Source organism: Diadema setosum, chromosome 17, assembly GCF_964275005.1.
Source record: "Diadema setosum chromosome 17, eeDiaSeto1, whole genome shotgun sequence".
Lineage (NCBI taxonomy): Eukaryota > Metazoa > Echinodermata > Echinoidea > Diadematoida > Diadematidae > Diadema > Diadema setosum.
In genome coordinates this window covers 36,925,420-36,943,006 of record NC_092701.1, presented here as the reverse complement: position 1 = coordinate 36,943,006, position 17,587 = coordinate 36,925,420, and the positions used below count along the sequence as shown (strand labels likewise).

Here is a 17,587-nt window from a genome sequence, read left to right as displayed (position 1 = left end):
GCTGTTCATCTGTATGCTGATGAGTGTCTAAAATCCATACAAATTTAAGAGATTCAAAATCAAACAATCTGATTTGCTTGTACTGTAAGTTCACTCACTTCTTCAGCATCGGTAGGGAAGCCATAATATTGTTCTCTGCACTGTCCACACTGTCTTGTGTCCACACTGGGCTTGCAGTCACACTGACCACTGAGCTGATCACATGACTCAGTGGCATTCACTGTACCAAGCACATTGCATCCACACACTATAAACAGACAAACAAACAAACAAACAAAAGACCATACTTGGAAATGTGTCTTGAGGAATATACAGAACAAATGATATAATATGGTGATCATACTTAACACTACAGTATCAATGTTTAAAAAATGTGAAATTGAAGCAAGGTTAAATTGAATGCAATATAAACACACTCTATTCAAGTTTCTGTGGATTTACATTTGAGGCAAGATAAATTGGTGATGGTCATTTTATGAAGGCTTTTTTTTTCTGTCACCTCTAAGCAACACTCCAATCATTTATCAAAACAGGAACAACTCTTGAATCTTCTGTTTCCATGAACATTTACCATTTATACGTTAACAGATTGAAGGACTCTGCAGCTATGGTGGACCTTATTAATATCAAGAGAATCTTTGTACCTGATTACATGAAGTGGGGTCATTATACTGTCGGCAGCTCTGCCATATTGTTTTCATAAACCTTTTTACACTTTGATATTGTGGGGGGGAGGGGTTGCAGCTTAAATGCTGCAATTCTTACCTTTGCAACGACCAGGGTTTGGATCCACAAGGAGGCCATAGTAGCCACTCTCACATTGGTCACAAGCCCTGCCTGTTACATTCTCCCTGCACTGGCATTGACCAATCGGAGAGCTTGTCTCATTATCAGCAAATTGGGCACATATCGTCCTGTTGAGGATTGTTCCTAGAGGCTCACAGTTACATTCTATATAAAGAAAAGAAAAGATCACAATTACACATATTATTTGGTAATTTAAAAACAAATCTAAATCATAACTTAAAGATAATCTCAAAGCAGTGTGAAAGACAAGTTTGCAATTAAAGAAACTTGATCTGTACAATGTCATCATAGAATGACTAGATATAACTTCAATTAAGAGTCTCAATGTTTACATTTCACTCAAACACTCCCATGAACACAGTTTTCATCTTTCAGTCATGCCAGCTTGTGTGGCGTGTAGTGGAGATTGACACAGACAGGGTATCCATGGTTCGCCAATAACATTTTTTTTTCTCTGGTGGCCCATCTGCCCTGCTAAAATCATTGAATTTGACATTTTGTAGTCTAAAAAAGAAATGCAGTGGCGCGATTATAAGAAACATGTCAATCCATTTCAAATCTTAGTTGCCTAATGGAGCTACCAAAAGATATGCTTTTTGAAAGTCTGGTGGCCCGACACCAATTTTTAATGGCCCTGGGCCACTTGGCCATTGACAGTGTTGAGCCCTGGGATATCTGATGTATACCATTCCAGTGATTGAGTGGAGTGTTTGTCCTGTGGGCAGTGTAGACTGTCAACCTCACTATTCTGCCAATTTTCACTTTCAGAAAAAATACAATTGATTTGCCCTTTTCTGTCAGATCTATTTGGCATTTATTTTTGTTCATGTTATTTCTGAATTTAAACAAGTATTATATGAAACTTGACATTTTCATATCCCAGTTGACTGTGGCATCCAATATTATGCAATTTGCTGTTTATTAGAATAGTCTTTGATTCAGAATTTTTAATCTGTTGAAAAGCAGCTCAATTGAATTAAGCCAATGGATGGATTACATGGTTTCACAAAATATGCAATTTGTAGACATCACGTGGTATTACAGAACTATCTCTTGATGCATCACTATCAGAGGCAAACTTTTCTCTACATCACCATAGTAACAATACATGTAGATGGCTAAGCTGTCACAATGAAGCTAATTTCATTCAAATTGAATTCATCGTTGACAATAAGTAGCAATTTTGTTCACTGCTGATGTACCGATGAACTAATAGAATGGAGTACCCCTCCCATGAAATAAAGGCAAAACATCTATAATTAGTGAGTCGATAAACCATGCAGAAAATTCAGATTGCAATTAACACCACACCCAGTGTGCACTGATTGAACCAATATTTGCCAGTTCTTCATCCATATGCCTACCTATGCAAACGTCTGGGTGGCTCATGGCACGCGACTCGTTGCGGTAGAATCCGTCCACGCAAATTTCACAGAAGTCGCTGGCCGTGTTGTGGTAGCAATCCTGGCACACGCCATAACCCAGTGTGGCATTGTACACACAGCTGTCAGCATGATCATTGCACAAGCACCCTGGCAAATAGACAACGTTTCACTTTACTTAGTCAACTTGAACCAGATGTACACTGTAATGTACGACATGTCTCACATCTCAGTTTGCATTTCAATGATTTGATTGACACAGTGCAAGCCGGTCTCATTTCCTTTTCTCACATACAGATTTCAGATTTTAAGATTTAAGCACACAGAGTTTACATGTAATTACCATGTTTTCCATGACAGTATGCTCGTTTGACTTTCAGACAGCCTCATTATGACATGCGTTACATTGTACATGCTCACGAACTGGCAGCTGGAATATTAAAATCTTCATTATTGAGCTCTTAGCCAAGCTCAGCTGAAGTAATCATCTCTAAACCTTGTTACTGTTTGTTGGCTTTCACTATCTGTGTGCATGTGTGTTTGCGTTTTCACAGCAGAATGGATAATACAAATATTGCATGCGATCTCGTTTCATTTCACTGCCACACATTAATTTTGTCTGAACACTTCATTCATCCAAGCTTGATAAATAATACCAATTCAAGTGCAATTGCCCATATACACAGAAATATTATCTGTCATTTTTTCTGTTGCTTTTGTTTTGGATGGTCAGAAATGTTTTGTTGTTGTTGTTGTTTTTTAAGATCATTTCTTACTGACTTACTTTCGCACTCATTGGCAGTGCCTGTTGGATAAGGGGTGAATGAGCCTGCCCTCCAGGGGCGATTGTTGTACAGTGGCTGACATTCCTCGCAGTTTTGACCCATGGTGTTGTGGAAGCACTCACAGACAACCCCATCGGTTGCCGAAGCAACACAGAAACGGCCGTGCTGGTTACAGTTGCAGCTGAAAGAAAGGCAAAATGTGGCAGAAAAACAAGCGGTGAAAATTGTGTGACTGTTGAATAATGATTATTTTAAAATACAGTGTATGTCTAACTGCATATTAAAGGGAGCTGGTTTAAAGTCTTGACTCAAAGATTTTTTCATGGACCAATATAAAGAGTGGTTCAAAGCTCTTTTACAATGCCCAGTATCTCCCTACAGATCTAAGCACATTAACAACAATACGAGGAAGAGTTTAATATCAAGCAAATTGTAGTGGAGAACACTACAATTTGCTTAGTATGAGCTTACTCACTTGACAATTTCACAAAAAGAGGAAAAATCCTCCAGCTTACAAAAGGAATACATTGTCTCACATACACAGTATTTGACTTGTATACTGTTCCACCCAAATCAAAGTGACTGGAGTGCTAGTCAAAGAATTAGTTTGTTGGGTTTGCAGTCAGTGGCAACTAGATCCTTTACATCAGTTTGAGTTCTTGCAATCATCTCTGCAACAAGTGAGGGTCTGTACTGTGTAGTGAAATGTAAAACAAGGAAAACATTGTGCATTTGGAGGAGCAAGATTTCTGAAAATGTCTGGCACATTGCAATTATACACAAGGAAATAATTCATTGCCAATCAATGGGTGTTATAATTAACACCAATGCTGTACTTACATGAGGTAGGTTTCAATGTTCGAGATGGCATAGTAATACTTGATGAGACTTAGCTGCTGCCCAGTTATCTCCAGGCCATCAGTGGCTGGGTACAACAACCTCAGCCGAAGGTCTGTCATCGTCAGCAGACTGCGGAAGGCAACGTCGTTTTGGTACGCTGCCACTTGCTCTGACGGCAGACGACTGTCCGAAAATAAAAGTGCCAGCCTGGCCTCCACCCCATACACAACAACACCATCACTGTACGGCAGTGTGCCGCTAAAGTCTGAAGTACAGAATACAGACGTTGCACTGGCGACATCTCCTGCACTTATATCAGGCAGACCGAAGTCACCCTGGCAGTCTGTTGAATAGTACTGGAGCGTTTCCCAGGTAACCCCTCCGTCATTTGACTTCTCAATGATCATCTGTTTGGGACGTCCCGATGCAAACGTGATATCGACATTGTCCACGAGGGTATAGGAATGGTGCAAGGATAACGTCACAGAGACCTCGAGCGGCACTGGGTAGTCATACCATGATATCGACTGCCACCATGTTGGGTTATCTCTGTCATGACTATCTATCATGAGGTCTGGGGGGTGGGCAAAGGAACTGTTGGAGGCATCACATATGCCGAAGATATCATAGCCCTGGTAGAAAGAACAACATGAGAATGATTGTTTTAATCAAAATTCTGTGAATTTGTTATTTCAATGAACATTAGACCAACTTGGTAATTTAATGTAATATTTTGACTCAGGTGCAGCATCTCTTTCAATGATATAGAGTTATTCCTGACATCACAAAGATATGGGTATTCCAAAACTTGCATTTCTTATTATTTTAATTAATCTTTATTTATTTATTTTTTTTTTCAAAATTACATTAAGTACGTAAATACTTGCATGTAAAAACACAAGACTTGGGGTTGCCATTTTGTACCGTATACTGTACATATATGTACTGTATAGCGTACAAAGTGTATGTGTGCATAAAACATTGTGTAATTAAGTGAGAGAAAGACTACACAAATAAGGGAAAATTGCCAATCTGTTTTACTGATCAAATGAAAGAAAAAGATGTGGTCTACTGGAGAGTTGTGAAGAAGTATCCATCTAGGTACAGGATGAAATTTTAATTTCTTAGGTAGTGTTTGTCACTAACATGATTGATGATCATGTAAATCTTTGAATCAAAATTTTAGAATCTTAAAATACTTCATCTCACACAAAAGAATTTCAATGGAATATCAAACCTGCTCTGCAAAACATCTATTCAGCAATTGCACTACTTAAAATTTCTTTAAAAACAAAAAACAAAAACAAAAACACACACACAGGAAATTGTATTGTCAGGTCATTTCCAGCACTATTGATATTGAACTTGCTGAATTAAAAAAAAAAAAAAGAAGAAGATAATTACATACTTTAAAGGATAGAGGGATAATTTGATTTTACGCATTGAGGGTTACAAGTATCTAAATATAAACCCCATGATGCAGGATGTCATATAATGAATAACAAAGGATTTGTTTATTGTACAATGTACATTGTTGGATAATAGAAGTTTGGGTGCATCCTATCATGACCTTGTCTATCTCTATCAGTAATGAAACCTTGGCAGATCGCTCTCCAATCAATGTCTTTGGACTCCTAATGCATGGATGTCATTAGTCTTAAAATAGAACCACTGTCTCAATTCTATTTTATATCTCTTGAAACCATGTATCCAGTTTGTATAGTAAAGATCAGTTAAACTTACAGTTTAATAAAAAAAAAAATTGGCTTCAATAACTCCTACTAATGAAAAGTGCATAAAGACAGATTCAGGTACATCATTACTTGGCTCATACACACTATAAATATGTTTATGATTAACAAAGGTTTGGAGCTGAGACTAGTAGAAGCTAATGAAGCATGGAGGCTGCGCGGTGCAGGATACTGTGTGTGCTACTCCCATCTAATGAAACCTCCCCACCCAATATATGAATCAGCACCAGTTGGTGTATCTTTACAATCACCATGGCAACCATGTATTGACAGAGCATAACAGTAACAGTCGTTGATGCAATGTGACACCAACATCCACTGAGTGCTTTGGTCACTTGAGGCATCATAACTTGCTATGTACCTATATGTACATTGTACAATCGTAAATTGTACTGTACAATTAAATGTTTAAATTAGTTTTTATCTATTTTAGTTTACAAGCATTTAATTGTATGCAATGTCAGCATTGTAGCAATTGCCTTGTATGTGCACAGCTTTTAAAAACATACACCTTAAAATGTGCTCATCACTGTGAGAAACTTGAGTTTTGATAACAGATTATGGCAAATTGCCATTGCCATACAATCAATCTATGTGAATAGCTATTTGAATGCTTGAAATCATTAATCATCAGCAAATGCATCATTAGAATCTTAGGGATGATCCAACAGTAAAGTTTTCACAATATTATGCGCTTCTCTGTCTGAACTAGTCTGGAGATTCCAGTATGTACACGTACCTGGTACTAGATGATTTATTTGGGACTGAATAGTACTTTGTGTCAAGTTGTCGCATTATCTAACTGATGCAATACAGTCAGTCAAAAAGAATGTCATAATTTTAATTAAAAGATAACATTTCTCTCATGTGTAACAATAGATGGAAAATGCACTATTCCAATTCAAATACAAAGGCAGAGCATACATGGTACCCATTACATTTTACATTTTTTTTTTTTGGTTTTGTTTTAAACCTGGTAGGCAGCACTCAATGGTGTTTACTCTACATCTATGTACACATTGAACTTCAAGGTGATCAGTCTGTCATTTTCACTGCCCAAAATTGTCAAAACTGCCCTTAGAGCACAATGAAGACAAGATCGAGTGGTGATTGTGAGGGGCAAGTGCAGAAACTCTTACTGTATGACTCATTACAGTACTATCCGTGTAATCGGGTATCGCTTTCAAACGGGTACTAAATGTCAAAATCAGTTCCAATGCACATTAAAATTACCTGATCAATAATCGCGTTGCCTCTCCTCATAAATGGGTAAAAAATTTCATCTAATCTAATTTCTACCCACATATTATCGCAGACACTTCAAGAAATCAATAATTTGTCAAAATTTCCACGGCTAATCGCATTCTCTGTTTAATTTGCAAAGAAGACCGATCATTTGGGAAGTGATTAAACATGAAAACACAATGTACCAGTACCGACTTGCCACACGTAAACGAACATTACACATGCAGCTTGCACTCACAATTGCATAGACAGACATGAGTTGAACACACTTGTGCTCCTCCCTTGCTCCGCAACAAGATGTTTGCAACGAAAATCAGGTCATGCTCTAGCTCCAAAATTTTGCTTTTCCCCAGTCAGTTCTCGAAAAGGAACCCGATGAAACTTTTGAGGTACCAAAACTTTATATTATCTTTAAGCATATGGTGTAGGTGTTTGGTGCAGTGTACACGTACATACACATTGTGTGTGTCAATTGTGAATGAGAAGTGTTCTTCTGTTAATCGGGTACTCCGCTTTTAATTGGGTAAGAAACGCTCTGCTCGAGCCTACCTGATTATGCGGAGAGTACTATACTAATACTTAATAAAATGGCAGTTACTTTGTGCGGACCTTCACAGCTCTACCAGGGAGTTGAACAAATTCCCAGGTTGCTTTATTCTATTGTATAATACACACACAATGACTCATTCAATGGGTGGGGTCCAATTTTCATCATCTCCATTATGCGGAAGTAAACATAATGCACAATGGCACTGGCAGCAGGTTGTACTGTACCGTGTCCCAGCGGAGGAGATCTTTCAATAATTCATCACACAATTTCAAAAAAAAGCTCCAGTTTCAATAGCAGTATTGCTATTGGTGTGAGTGTGTGTGTGTGGGGGGGGGGGGTGTATTGGGATGGTGACTTTTGCTGAATTTTAATGCAAAAGCTGTAAGGAGTCAATATCTAAAGAAAAAAATATGGCACAGCTGGCATTATGCAATCTGCTTCAAACTGCATGCTTGGCAAAATGCATTATTATAAACTCGTATTGGAGGCTCTGGTCGTCTGCAAGTTACTGTCATAAAGTCAACTCAAAGTCATCTCTACATGGGGGTCTTCAGCTGTATCTAAAATTAGCTGTTTATGTCAACACGATGTCCCTTGCATAAAATCCTTGACTGCTGTGCATATAGATGTATTCCAGATTTGATCACTCATTCTACATAATTTCCAGGTTTTTTTATTTTTTTATTTTTTTATTTTTTATTTTTTGCTTTGGTTGTATTCTATTTGGCTTCTGATTATCATGACTCCCCTCCTTCGTACTCCAAGGACTTGAAAAGTCCTGTCATAATTCACATAAGGTATTAAACTACACGTAAAAATGAGCAGAACATTGCATCTTGTCAAAGTAAACTCAAGAACCAGTATTTCCAGCTGAAGTTCTAACTAGTGAACTTAAACTTTTAAATCATATCTGGTACCAGGAACCTTGTTACATTAGAGATATTAAAACAAAAGAATAGAATCTGAAAAATTATCTTGTTACAGATATCAGGTATCTCGCTATACCTTCATTATTAAGAGGTTCCAAGCTTTGATATAAAATGGCTTCTAAAGTTGATACAGGAATTGCTCTTATCAGCAGAGGTTTGAACTTGATCATTATTTTGCATCATAGATCTATATTCACTACATTAATATACAATGATTATGTAAATGCTGTTTTTTTTTTTTTTTGGGGGGGGGGGGCAGCTTTTTAACACAGGGTGTCTCTAACAGGTTGTTTCATTCAAGTTTTGAATCAAATATGTCATACTGAAGTTGTGAGAGAAGGCTGTACTTACCAATGTGCTGAAGATCATTCTGGTCTGGTCTGGGCTGAGACCACACGTTGAGTTCACAGGATCGACAGCAACTGCCACATCTAGCTGTGAGAGTGCTTCTGAACTGGCCGTGCAGGCTAGGTACTCTGTGGTCCCATCACGGGATGTCATCTCACAGTCCTGATTTAAGTTCAGCCCACTACTCTGAGATTGCACTGATGTCATCAGCGTCCATGCACACACAAGCATGAGGGGTATTGAACCCCTGCCCCATTTGTTTAATGTCCTTACCAGCATCTTTGTGAGAGAAGGAATCGTTGCCACGATTCACGTTTTTGATGAGCAGCTTACTTCAGAATCAGCTATTCTGGGAATGTCATTTTTCCAATGTTATTAGGCCCTACATGTAGTTTGTGACTTGGAGTAAATTCACAGGTCACATCCAGTCATTTCTTGAAGAATTCCATGATGCTAGATTACATCATCTCTACATTGTAGATGCCATGGATCCATGGAAAATAGTGTGCCACAATACCTGAAAAAAAAACAAATAGAGAGCTTATTATTATACATTTCATGTTTTCTCCTTTCCAAATCTACTAGATGGATTTCTAATTTCTATCCACTTAAATGTTGGCAGTGTGAAATAGATCTAGAATCTACATGTTGTATACTTGTTCCTGGCACCCTTCATTTTTGTGCATGGACATCAATATAGCAAACGTTACCAGTATGAATGTCGCTTTGTACTGTAGACATTGTAAAGGAGATGTTTGCAAAACTTGAGCGTGATAACGTTGCATGCTCTGCCATGAAAATGATAACCAATGATTGATAGCACATTACCATACTGCACCAATCTGTTGATATAAAAGACTTACAGCTCAAGGTTTGCGGTGACACCATGTGTATGCAATCCTTAACCTGGATCATTGCTTGACAGAAGAAGAGCCTAGAAAGAGGAGAATTGAAGAGGGAAGTGACATTTGGGGGTTGTAAGGAGGGCAAAAAGTGAAGAGTGGGAGACAGTAATGGGCTGGAAGTTGAAGTTGCACTAGTGGAGACGGTAGAACTCTATAGAAAGGAACAGAGAGAGTGGTAAGGAAGAATAGAGTGAGAATCAAGTAAGATGTCTGGACATCGTTAGGAGGAGAAAGATGAAATGAAAGGGAAAAGGAAGAGGGAGGAGTTGAAGGTTGGGAAATCATGGAGATAGGAAAGAGAAGTGAAGATTCATGAAACCAAGAGAAGAACGAAGTTGGCGAATAATGTGGACTATGGAATGCGGAATCAATGGAGAAAGGATGAATAATCCTGTGAAAGAAAAGTAATTCGAGGAGAGATAAGACTATGAACATAGTAATGACAGATAAGACTACGAACATAGTCTTAAAGTGTTTTCTTGGAATCTCGCAAAAAGTTAAAAGCCCAGTTCTCATCTCCACCAATAATACTGTAGACAGTAGGCCTACAGCAATTCCATCAAATTTTGTTGATTCTATACTTCTTACACTATTAAGCAACTGCATACAAGCTAATCACAATATTCCAGCATCCAACTTATTAAAAAGGACTTGGAGCCTGTGTTTTTTGCTTACTTCTCACTAGCGTATGGTCATGGATATGATAGCAGCAAGTCATCGGAGTGTACGCCGGGCGCGGGCGGGCTAGCCTGCGTTGTACGGTGGTAGGAGAACAGCGGCTGCTGCTGGCCACTTGCTAGAGCTCTGTGTGAGTCTCTGTGTGAGTCACTGCACTACACGGTACGTACGCCGATCTAGCATTTCCGCATTGCCAACGCGATAGCGTCTCGCTTCTATGCAACGGACGCTGCCCTCTTGACCCGAACATAAAATCCCAACAGTAGAATTTCATAAATTCATACGATTTACGTGAATATATGTCATCGATTATCATACAAGTGAAACTACACAAGCAATATTCCTCGAAAAACTCACCAGCTCAATAGCAGAGAAGTGCCTGACGGATATCTTCAAGTTTGTGCAATTTATTTTCTGTCGAATTTGATAAGATGCTAAAATTGAGCAAGCGTGACCGCGTTCACGATATCAGCTCTGTCATTGGTCAGTTTCCTAATTGAGAAGTTGGAATCTATTATGCATGCACATTGGAAGTTGGGAGAATATTGCACATTATGTTGGGCTGGGCCTTTACTGGTGGTGATCTACAAAACAGCACACACACACACACACACACACATACACACACACACAAAAAAAAAACTTTATCACAATAATTACTTGTTTCAAGACGACCATAAACTAGATCTAAAGTTACTATATGACAAGTATATGATATACCAGCATATACCAATGGCAGTATATGGTAAATCAGCACTTTGAATATGCACCTTGTATATTTTATTATCTCCTAGTCTCAGAGTTCCACTGTCTATGTTATCATTATTCATTCTCTGTTCAAACTTAAGTAGAGGAAAAAAATAATTCTCTACGTCTGATGTTTGAAGGGGCTAATATATGGCACAAATATAAATGTCCATTGGTGTTCGTGTATCATAAATGGACAGCAAGATTCCAGATTTGACAGATCGATTTTTTTCTTATATTTCATGTCGTTCCTTATAAAGGATAAGCGTAGATTTTGGAAGATTACATTAAAAAAAAATGTTTCTGCTATTGAGGTTATATGATATTTACCGGTATATAGGCCTAGGTAGTTGTATTTTGAATATCATTGCATTACATTTAACTTATGTCGCGTGTATGTCCATCTATGTGTATGTGTGTGTGTGTGTGTGTATTCAATTCAATTCAATTCAATTCAATAGTTTATTTATTTCCATCATCAAAAAGAAAAGAAAAGAAAAAGTTGACATGATCCAAAGTGATACAATTTTTTTTTTCATTTCTCTTTCACTCGCCTGATAAAGGATTTCTAAAATACAATATAAAGCATATACACGAATGATGTCGTAAAAAAGAAACAATGCACTTTGCCATGGCAACAAAAATAGTAAATAATCACAATGATGGAAAACAGTGTTCCACTAAAAAAGCCAAGCTTGTAAGGCGTGGAACACTGGAACAAAACAACAACAACACCAATTTGTAATACCAATAAAACATATTCATTTTAAATTCTTCTATATATAATATACTATAGTACATTTTACTCATTGATATATGCTGATACTATGAACAATACTTACTAGGATTTTAGAATGCAAACGTATAAACTATGTAACATATCACATTTGTGGCACAGACAATATGGGGCCAGGTATGCCAGGAAAATTGACCGGAAAGGAAGATAATGCAATCGGCCACAAAAAAAACATAATGACGACAACAACAACAACAACACAAAACACAGAAATAACAGAACTTGAGGAAATGCACTGCAGAGTATTAAGTGTGTAACTATTCTGATAAACTTTGCAACATGCTGTTACCTGCACAATGAAATGTGATTTCTGAACTACCATTGTTGTACACTGCATGATGTATCCCATCTGTCATGATCTCTATCGATTATCTTATTAAGAAGTTATGGTATTGTAAATAAGCATGAATATCAATGATTTCACTTGGCTTTAGTTGTAGGCCCTATTTTAGTTAATTAATTCTGAAGTGTATCAGTCTTACAAAAAATAATGTTGATTTTATGCACAATTCAACCATTATAGGTCGTGATGCATGAAATGACAATAAAAATCTTTAAACTAATTGAATAAAGGTTTTATGTTAATTGTGATTATGCATTGCAACCATGAATGGTTGTTTTACATAAAAATCAACATCTATTGATTTATAGAAAATGATAGATACATTGTAAAATACATCCGACCTTCTACATGAAATGACTTCATTTTGCCCCCTTGCTCTTATTTCACTCTTTTTCACCGACATGGCCATGTATTTAAAACAAAAACAAAAACTGTCTGCTAGCTGATCCCAGTAAGAAGACATAGTCCTACTGGTGTGATGGAATTTATAGAAGAAACATGTGCTGCACCCATGCAATAAAAGATTCATAAACATTGTATCAATCTGTCTACATTGGAACAAATGAATTTCATATCACTATAATTCTCACGATCTCCCCTATTATCTCTCACCGCGGCTATCTCTCCTTCTCCCTCCCTACCTATACAGTGTATATCCATGTATCTATACATATTTTCTATACCTTATATATCTATGTATAACATAGGGATGAGTTGAACAGTACATTATTATATTACATAAAATAATAACAGGGCCAAGATGTGTTTTTGAGTATCTCACTAAGTATAAAAAAAAAAATGATCGTGGAAGTATATGCGCGGTCACATACCTGTTTGAAAGTGTTATAAAAGACAAAAGAGAGAGAGAAAAAAAAAAACTGTGACATTAACATAATATTTATGAAATTAGTTACTTGCAATGTCATTACGTTAAATTGACTGGGAAAACATGACTTATCATGTGCCATATATAAAATATTCTTGCACATTGTATCACAGTTTATTCTCTAACGTTGCCAGATTTGGCATAAAGTTATTGTGCTTTTTGTCATAATTTATGACGCTTGAACAGCATCTAGACATAATCTGGCTTCAATATCTAGCATAATTTGCACAAATTTTTGGTTTGTTTTGTTTGTCAGCTCTTTTGCCGGAAAACTTGTTAGTTTTTACCTTTTCCTTAATTCCTTGATATACCTTGATATGATGAAACATAATTATTTAATACGGAAGTTTAGCATAGTTTCGGGTCGCCTCAAGCAAAACATCCACATTTTCACGCTGGCCACACTTATATTCTCCCAAAGTTATTACGCCTCCACCGTTCAATATGGGCGGATGCTTTTTAGCCATTTGTAATAATTACCGCATCTCATCGCAAGGATGTAAACGTTCCATGTTGACCACGAAACAATCCTTGTCTTTCACATTTTCAATGCTGTTGGACATGTAGCGCTATTACAATGTAAGGTAATGTTGAGATCTTAAACTTTGATACTCTAGAGAATGATAGTGAGTGTAAAATTACTCGGGTTTGTACTGAAGAAGAGAATGATGATGATGATGACATTGCCTTGGAATGTTATGCGGGATAGCGTGTGGTGTTCTCGAGCTCCCCGGAGTTCCCGGACAGTCTGCTGTCAGTTCTGCGCTGTTGTTGTCTAGTGCGTGCGTGACAATCTTCACTTCATGTTTCACCCTGCTTTCACTTCCGTAGTTCTCTTCATGTTTTAATTGAGGTGTATATTAAGGTGACGTTTGTGTATGTATCTTAGGTTCATTGTAATGTAGGTTCATTTTGTTTGTTAGATCTCACTGACTAGCTCTTTGCGGACGCGGACTCGGGTTGAGAAGTTTTTCCTAACTAACACTCAAACAGTAGGCCTAACGTTAGCCTATCTAGTAACTTGTTTCAGATTCTCAAGGTAGCTGATTGATGGCTTCTTGTTTTGGCTATAGTTTTGTTAAATGGAATGTCCTCTTGGTGAGTGTTGTTTTAACTTCTATCAACAACTCTGGCAATCTCGAAGTAGTTCTTGGGTTTAGACCAATTTGTTTAAAAAATAATACCTAGGAGCCTACATCATAGGGCCTGTATATTTTAGAGTATAAATCCTCTCTTCTTTTCTGTGGATGGAGTATGGTAGTTCATGAGTTTCAAGTTTCAGTATTGCTAGTCTTGTGATATGGCAGTGCTACTGTAGTATGTTGAATGCTTGGAATGGGATAAAGGGATGGTGTAGTTTTGGCTGAGATGGGGTTTCAGGTTTCCAATTTTTTTTTGTGAGATAATGAGAAACCACCTATGAAATTGATGATGCCCCACCAGTCAAATATAAACACGGATGCTCAAGGATCTACATGGTTATCCGGGGAGATCCGGGAGATCCGGGATAGTTTCGACCTCGATGGCGTGCTGACGAGCGTTGGTATGACTGTACACACAGTATCAACACGGCAGCTACATGGATAAGGCTGAAAGAGCACGGCGTCTACATGGATCAACACGGCAGCTACACAGCAGCCACATGAACCACCGCGGATTGCTCGCTGCCAACACGGCAATCCCTGGATGACGCCGGATGTTTTTGACCTCCAAAAGTTGCCGTGTTGGCCTCCCGGATGTCCCCGGATCTACACGGACACGGATGTCCAAGGATGTCCAAGGCATCAACACAGATCTCTCCCCGGATCACTCCGGATAGTCCGGGGTGATCCGGGTGATCCGGGATGTCTATGTTACTGGGGCATTACATGTTATATGAAAGTATACAATTCTGAGAAGAATTCAAAGTTTATTTCATGAAAATTGTTCTTGAAATGGCTGATATACATGTACAAAACAAAGCAGTCCTAATAAGAAAGGTGGGACACACTGTTTATTAGGATTGCTTTAAGTTTAATTTTGTTTTTGGATATCTCAGCCATTTCAAAACTAATTTTCATCAAATACAAACTTTGCATTCCTTGAGTCGTAGAATTGCATGCTTTCCAACATATTTCGTAAAGTGGTTTCTAAATATTGTGCAAAATGTTTAAAAAAACACCAAAACTTCACCATCCCTTTAACCTGTCAACACTCTGTCACTCTAGGAATAGGATGTCTATTTCAGATGTTCAAAATTTGACTAACTGTTTGACCTGTACATCCAATTTGTATGATCTTGTGTCAGAGGTCTTGAGATACGATCTTTTGGTGATTCCCTGCATGTTAAACAACTTGACCCCTGATGAACAGTGGATTTAGCATAGAAAATAGATCTCTTTAATTTACTGAAATGATGTGCTGTGTGATAAATTTGTGTGAATTATTACATCTTATAGGTTTAAAAAATTGATTTCTGATAATTGACCTCAACCCATTGAAGACGAGTCCCGAGAATACTCGGGCAGGCGTTTTAAATGGAAAATGTGTGTTATAGCATTTAAGGGCAAGTCCAAGCTATTTGATCACACAAGACTGAAAATTCAAAATGGGTCAATCTACCTAAACTTGGTATCATTTGAAAGCTAAGAAGTTAAAATACATGAATTTCAAAAAGAAAAAGTCAAAATCCTTCCGCATAACCAGCAATAAATTAATGAATCTGCATAAATTAAAATTTAGAGTAACGCGTGGGACATTCAAAAATTCTGCATATTTTAAAATGTATCTTTTAATTTTTACAAGCTTTTATGAAAATAAGTATGGTGACCATAAGTCTGACTAACAAGTTATCATGACTGTGATTTTCAGTTTCTCAACTGATTAAATATATATGCAAATGAGGGATGGGCCAAAATTAGCATGTCCCACGCGTTACTTTTTTAGGTCATTATTTCTCATTTGCATAAAATTTAATGATTTGATTGATCTGAAACTTTCAAAAGACCAAATTCACAATGGACCTAATCATATCCAAGAGATAAAAAGTTAGTCTGACAAATCTCATACTTGCAATTTTCAATTAAATTTAGTAACGCGTGGGACATTTTAGTAACGCGTGGGACGATATGTGTACAAGTCAATGGAAGTGTACTAAATTTTAGTTTTCTATGGGAAATGTGTACATTATTGAGGGATTTTTTGTAATTTTCTGAATTCTGACTTGAAATTTGGTAAAAAGTTCCACTTTGGATTTAAATAATTCACAAAAGATCATTACATGCTATTTTCAAGGTCACATTCAAAGTCAAATGTCAAAAAATAAAGGATGACACAGGCATTTCATATTTTTTTTATTATGTCTATTGTTCTGGTGGGTCTAAATCATTTGAATATGCAAGAATTTATTAGAAATACATCTGTTTAGATAATAAGTACCCCATATTAAAGTTTCTCTGAGCAAATGTGCAATTCACATCACAATATTCATAGTGACAAAAATGTCCCACGCGTTACTTGTCCCACGCGTTACTATACCTATGTTTCTATAATTGACCTTGAGAGAAAACAGTTTCATGATTTTTTCTGAAATGTTTTGTTTCAGGTACAGTTATTGTTGTAGAAAAAGATGTTTGTAATGATTTTATAGTATATCAAGTATTTTCACAATAATTGAGATAAAAGTAAAAGAAGAAAAAAAAAGACAATTTTTCTGGTCCCACGCGTTACTGGAGAATAAATTTGCATAAATTAAATACTGAATGCCTGATTCTCATTATTTCTGTTGTTTTGAATGAAGATACCTACTAGCTATCAAAAGCAACCCAACATATGAAATTTCAATCTTAACAATGCAATATAGGGCTAAATCTTCTTGTGATGTCCCACGCGTTACTGGTGCAAAATAGCTTGGACTTGCCCCAAAATCATGCAGTCCGTCCTCAATGGGTTAAAGGTGCATAGTCCCAGTAGTGTAGGGGGCGCTGTTGATGATACTGCCGATCACCGTTAGCATTGATACGAAGATTACTGAAGTTGAGCAGTCATCAAGAGTAAAGTGCGTAGTTGTTGCTAAGTAACGTTGCCTTTGTTGTCTTCTCTGCGCATTGCGCAGTCTGTAGTAATGCCAGGGTGCGTGCATAATAATGTGCTCGTTATTATGACATCACAAAAGAAGTTTGCTAAAGCTGTCATCCCCCTCAGCTGAATCATGAGCCGAACTGTGATCCGACCACTGACTAACAGTGAATCGGACTTCCTCGGACTCGGGAAAGTGGACCAAAGCGTAAGCGCTAAAGAGGAGTCAATAGCGTAGGCCTCTATAGGAAACTTGCGCCGTGCGCCCGCTTAAGCATTTGACTAAAACACCGGGACCATGCACCTTTAATCTAGCATCAATCATTAACCCTAAACCCCTCATACTATGATGGCGGTAAACTATACCCTACACAGCCCTGTCATGATCAGCAATACATCACAATTACTTTTTTCATGTACATGTAGCGCAAAATTAAAACTTATTGTTTTACAGGAGGATTATATCTTGGATAGAGTGGAGCCAGTGCAGCGTGTTGGAAATAATCATGAACTAAAATGAGTACTACGTGGAAAACCGA

The 17,587-nt window shown here is 37.4% G+C and overlaps 1 protein-coding gene across 1 annotated transcript in view; it reads right to left on the bottom strand.

Moving 5' to 3' along the window:
- LOC140240665 (uncharacterized) overlaps window positions 1–8,868 on the bottom strand; it is a 42,015-nt gene extending 33,147 nt beyond the window's left edge. Inside the window, exons 1-6 of the mRNA XM_072320419.1 lie at window positions 8,641–8,868; window positions 3,815–4,446; window positions 2,974–3,155; window positions 2,172–2,339; window positions 766–951; window positions 99–247 (exon numbers count right to left, since the gene is read on the bottom strand). Of these exons, the coding sequence (XP_072176520.1) occupies window positions 99–247; window positions 766–951; window positions 2,172–2,339; window positions 2,974–3,155; window positions 3,815–4,446; window positions 8,641–8,868 (1,545 nt within the window). The remainder of the gene's footprint in view (window positions 1–98; window positions 248–765; window positions 952–2,171; window positions 2,340–2,973; window positions 3,156–3,814; window positions 4,447–8,640) is intronic.
- Between the last annotated feature and the right edge of the window lie 8,719 nt (window positions 8,869–17,587).